At 44.6% G+C, this 6,000-nt stretch overlaps 1 protein-coding gene across 2 annotated transcripts in view; it reads right to left on the bottom strand.

Annotated features, from left to right (window-relative positions):
- The window catches only part of LOC135811602 (probable serine/threonine-protein kinase DDB_G0284251), a 151,166-nt gene that overhangs the window by 112,746 nt on the left and 32,420 nt on the right, over positions 1–6,000 (bottom strand). For both annotated transcript variants that reach the window (XM_065324837.1, XM_065324836.1), the window contains exons 3-4: positions 5,655–5,843; positions 2,354–2,451 (exon numbers count right to left, since the gene is read on the bottom strand). In XM_065324837.1, coding sequence (XP_065180909.1) covers positions 2,354–2,451; positions 5,655–5,843 — 287 coding nt within the window. The remainder of the gene's footprint in view (positions 1–2,353; positions 2,452–5,654; positions 5,844–6,000) is intronic.

Raw genomic sequence — 6,000 nt, forward strand, 5'->3', positions numbered from 1 at the left:
GAGCGTGTGTGGGCAGGCGTGTGTTTACCGCCATATTGCCAGGTGTGTCTTCACCACCATATTTATCAACCAATTCCTACCTAAATCGAATAATCGCATAATTCAAGGCAAATTTCATATGAATCTCAATTGGAATAATCCGTCTGTTCCCATCAAATTCCATGCAGTTGTACATGTTCTACAAATACAAGTACAAGTAGATGCACTTTGAAGTCGTAGGTTTACGACTCTCTTGAGAACATGTCCAGTCCACTACAATCAGTGACGGTCGTAGCTAGGTCGGACGGTGTGTTGACACCGTTGAACTTTTGTTACTACAGTACAACGCCCTCTACAAAAAATTCCCCTGTTATTTTGCACAGAACCATTATACCCTAGCAGCATATGTGAGCATAATGCGGCATAAGGCCACCTAGAATTAATTCGTTGTTTCGGGTCACTTCACTCATCCGTACCAGGGTCGGTCGGTCGGGTTTATTTTTTATTTTATTTTACTTGCGGGCATGTGCATACATGTACAATTGTGCATATCGAATAGCTTTTCTCCATCAAGCCAGTCGATCAAATCTGACTGTAGTCGATACAGCGTAGCCATTGTCCCATCAGATCCAGGTCTCCTCCAGGACCAGATCTTGGCCTCGCTGGCAAACGAGTCTGACGAGCAGCTCTCACCGAAGTCCTTGAAAACTTCTGTCAATGAGCGACGCAGTGGCGGAGCTGATGCTGTTTCAGGACCGATTGCGAATCGGAGATCGAAGACAACGTCGTCACCAAGTGCTGCATCGCTGCTTCTGAGATCGATGTCTGGACTGCTATATTTTGGGTCGCGTGTGTACATAGACTACCTTTTTCGATTTTGACAGCATGCTACAAGGCGAGGCGGCATAGTTCTCCTGACTACAACCATAACCTGATTGGCAAAGTCCCGGTCTTGCTGTATGTCCATAGACTACCTTGTAGTCATGCACATTTGCATGCACTAAAAAAAAAAATTGCGGTCGGGTGAAAAAAGACGGTCGGTCGGGTGACCCGAAACAACGAATTAATTCTGGGTGTCCTAATATGATAACTTTTAGCATAAAAATAGCATAATTCTGCAATTTTTCAGCAATGCGAAAAGCATAATTCCCCGAAAATATTAGCATAGTCTGTCAAGGCCTACAACTTGGTGTCGGCGTATAAGCCCAAGCCCATGTTCTCGTATAAGCCCATCGAAATGTCCTTGTGAAACAGATAAGCCCATGGGCTTATCCGCGGGATTCTACGGTAGTACTAGTATTCCGATGTGGAAAACGCTGTGATAAATTGTTGTATTTCCTGATATATACCTATACTTGCTTGAGAAGCTTCTGGGTCATCAATATTGCTTTGTTTGGTCTAATACTTTGCCATGTGATCACTAGATACCTATAGACGACAAAACCAGAATTTTTTTGTGAAAAATCACCCTAAGGTCCATTTTTGCAGATACTGGGCCAATTATGCCTTCTTATGGTTCCGAAATGTCATCTGTTGCTGTTTCATGCCGACAGATCCACACAGCGAGTGACAGAACATCAGCGAACATTAGGGAAAAATGTCACGAAGTTTTTGTTCCCAAAGAAAGTGCCAAAATGGTTGTGATTGAAATTCTGAAATTGGTCAACCAAGCGCAACCTTAGTCTCGTCTTGACGTTTCCTTCATTCTCCTGAGGTTTTAACAATAACATGTGCATGCCGAAGTAGGTGGTGATGATGCGCGATTTTTTTGCGCATATATGCACTCATAGCCAAGCACGTCATAGTTTCAGAGCGCATATTATATGCGCTCCTGGCACGAAAAGGGTTTTAAAGTAGGGTGCGTGACAAATGCAAGCATGCCAGTATGCATTCTAACACACACTAACTACCCTAATTGCCAGAGTATAATGTGCACCTGAGCATAATACGCAGACCAAATTTTGTCCAACTTTTAGGCAACTCAAGATATATCCGGAGCATAATGCACAGCCCTGATTTGAGAACATTTTGGATTACAAAGACAGTACTATAGTGTGATCAGAGCCAACATTTTCATAAAAATTTCATCTGTAAATGCAAGTGTAACATATGGGGTCTCATACACATCTTACATTTGCAGTGTAGCTGGCAAAAGACACCAGACATGTATGAATATGATTTGTGTAGTCATGGACTCAGATGTGGTATATTTGGCTACAGTGAGATCCATAGTCATTAGACTACTATGAAAGTGCATGTATTCTTATATTCGGAGCACAGTGTACACCAGCAACTTGCGGCCTGAAATAGCGCATCTAAAGTACGCACTACACTCTGGCAAACACGGTACAATACTAATGTGACAAAAACTCACCTTCCTGAGAGGGCCTTCCATGGTAGCTGATACAGCAGTAACTGCTGACTGCACATCGCCGATTTTTCCCTCCAAGTCACTGCGCATGTCAGATTGATCTGCAAAGTTGTAAAAAAACACAAAGAAAAAAACCAAGCAAGTACTTTCTTATATCCATATTATCCCTACACACACAATATAGCTATTCTTATATCCATACTATCCCTACACACACAATATAGCTATTGAGTAACAGCAAGGTACAGTGGTCAATGAAATCTAACCTAAGTGCACCACCATCTCCCTGCACCAGTTCTGGTATTTGTGCATGTGCAAGGCGAGGTACATTCGTACCCTGCTTAGGATGACAAACGTCTGCAAGTTGAGGGCGCCAACCATCAACTTTGGTCGGATTTCACCGATTCCTACAGAACATCCGTTAACCCTTTTCCAGCCGCAGGATTTATATAATGTAAAATAGCGGTGTCCACTAGATTGAGAATAGAGACTAAACGGTGAATAATTTGTATTGACACATTTATAGTTCTGGAAAGCGGGTAGAATTACCTTTACATATGAGACTAGAAACAAGCTGATAACATGTAGCGTCGTTGCCAGTCATGGCGAACAATAATTCAAGCAATGCGGCCGAATTGGCAAATTCGAGGAACATGACGGTGTCTATTAGATTGAGAATAGAGACTAATAATTGGTAAATAATTTGTATTGACACCTATATAATTCTGGGAAGCTGGTAGAATTACCTTTCATATGAGACTAAAACTAAGCTGATAACATGAAACATCGTTGCCATTCATGGCGAATAATAATTCAAGCAATGCTGCCGAATTACCAAATTCGAGGAACATGAGAATATGAAGGGCTTCATTGCAAAACGAGATAAATCCATTTTGACCAATTTTCAGGACGAGCGATTTTCTGTGATCAACAACTGGGTGGGTTTGGGTCAAATCTAACTTAGCAGATGAGAAGAGTAGGGTGATGTATGCAAATACAGGCTTTCTCAAAAATCAGGAGCCATCCATTTTCTCAAGCAAGGTGATTCTTCATTATTTTCGGGCAAAACCAGACCAGTTCGCCGGACTAATCAGTATTATGAGATTAGAAAATAAGAGTTCAACGACTTCACTGAGTTCAGAACTCTGAAGGAGCTCAGCAGCAACAGCACTGCCAGCAGCAGCGTCGTCCCTCCCTGACGCCTCTAGCATACTGCCCTTTTCAGTTTCGAAAGCGAAAAACAACAGCTACGAAGAAGATAATACAAAAAGAACGAAATGACAACGTAGATGTAGCTGCTACAAAGCAACAACACGAAAACACTGTACTTTGAACTCTGATATCGACATTTTGCACAGACTCAGTTTGTAGTCGCGATGTTTGCCACGTGCTGCGCCAGCACTCGCTGGCTTGTCACAGGTCACGCTGGCCCGCGCGACAGGATATGTCGCACTTTGCTTGAAAACATCGGTGGTGTTTATCGCGTTTTGCAGTAGAACGTCAACTTCAACGTTGATTTTCAGTGGGATATGTCTCGTTTTCGGAGAATTCTTTTTGGCCACCAGATGCAGTGATCCCTACTGATTCGATTGACACCGAAAACGCCATATGCATAAGATTGGCGTTTAGCGCGTTTTGCAATGAAGCCATTCATATGTACTCTGTTCAGCTTCAGCTCATGCACCAGTTCATCTGTGAGCATCATACTCCGGTGAATGAAGCACCCTGAAGCATGTTTGCCTTTTCCAATGGATAGGCGCACCGGATGATCTTCTCTGTTGGTGCATTTAGAGCAGAAGAAAGCAGTCTAGTTTCTCTTGCGATCCTGCTTCCAGCAGACAACACAGTTGGCTCTTCCAGACTCACCAGCACAGTCTGGAATGTGTGCAGAGTGCACTTGTCTGTAGTCAGCTGCTGGTGTTGGTATAGCATGCTCCAGAGCTGGTGGTGCTAAATGCATTGGCAGATTGACGAGTTGATGAACCAGCTGCTGTCGAAATTCGCATTGCGAATAGCGCACGGGCCTCTTGATTGCACCTGGATTGTCTTCTCTTGATTGCACCTGAATTGGCTTCTCTCCAAGCAGCAAACAGTTTATAGGCATTGATGGCGGCTATCTCGAGGAGATCATAGAAGATCACTTTGTTGAACTTCTTTGATCTGTCGAGAATACGGTAGCTACTAGCCAGTTGATCAAATATATCAACTCCTCCCATGGTTGCATTGTAATGTTCGATGTCAACCGGCTTGCGACATGTCCCGTCCTGTAACTCTCCGTTGACTTTTCTTTTTCTTGTTTCTCTGTGTACTCAGTGGCGGAGTGCATGGTGGACAGCACAGTTACAACTCTTTTGTCCAACCACTGCACATGAATGATGTCGCCCTCACGCTCATAGCGCATGTCTCCCGACGATTCTTTTTTTCTCGAAATGCTTCGTGCTTTTCAGGCGATCAGAAAATCCACGTCGGTTAAGGCGCACTGTTCCGACTAGCTCAGAGTCGTTGGCCTTCAGTGCTTGAGCAAGGCTGTGGGACGTATAGTACGGTAAAGTTGCGGATAAAAGCCAGGCTTATAAGCATATAAGCCGCTTTCTGCATCAGGCTTTAATGCAAAACCAGGCTTGTATGCAAACCATGCTTATATGCACCACTGATATTTTTGCCAGGCTTGTATGCACATAGAAGCCAGGCTTCTACGCGCGACACGCGTAGATCTACCACTGACTACCGGTATGGCGGCAGTTTTACTATGCATCGTACATAGCGCATTCACTCGTGACCTACCCGATCCGCGCTTGCATAGAAGCCAGGCTTCTACGCGCGACAGGCTTATATGCATTTGACCCGTTTGATTTTCAAGCTTCTATCCGCGATGTGCTTGTATGCAAGACCGGCTTTTATCCGCGACTTTACGGTAGTTGTCGGTCAACAGCTGTTAACCTTGCTTCAGGTACGGAGTCATGAGTCGCATGACGAGGTTGTACGTAAGGCCATGTTGACTGACATCCATGGCACCACCGGTGTACATGTCGAAATTGCAGTTGTAGGCTGTGTTGGAGTCGCAGAGTGTGTAAGATTTGAATCCCCATTTGACAGGTCTATTTTTCACATACACCTTCATGCACTGGCGACCCTTGACGCGTGTCATTCTCTCATCGAGCGACACCTGTTGGCCGGGCTGCCAATGAGCACGACTGCCACGTTTCTGCGTTTTGCTGAGGCATGGACGGGTGCTCATGGTCGCAGTGTGAGCATGCCCTTAGTTATAGTTTTTACAGTAGACCTTGAAAAAAAATGTATTCACCTTGTTGAATGGTGGCAATAGCTGCTGAGACACGTGAAAACTCATCACTAGTGTCTTGTTGCTGCTCCAGTAGTTGTCCAATGCTTGTGGTGCTTGTAGCACTTTGCTCCTGTAGTTGACGGACAGTTGTGTTGGTCTGCTTTTGCATTTCCACTATCCGTTCACATGCTGCTGTTGTATCTTGTTCACCTATATACATGATACAACAGGTACACATAAACACTCTCTCTCATGCACGTATGCATGCACCCATGTCCGAGTGCACGTGTACATGCACACACACGCACGCACGCACGCACGCACGCACGCACGCACGCACGCACGCACGCACGCACGCACGCACGCA

Source organism: Sycon ciliatum, chromosome 3 (assembly GCF_964019385.1).
Source record: "Sycon ciliatum chromosome 3, ocSycCili1.1, whole genome shotgun sequence".
Classification (NCBI taxonomy): domain Eukaryota; kingdom Metazoa; phylum Porifera; class Calcarea; order Leucosolenida; family Sycettidae; genus Sycon; species Sycon ciliatum.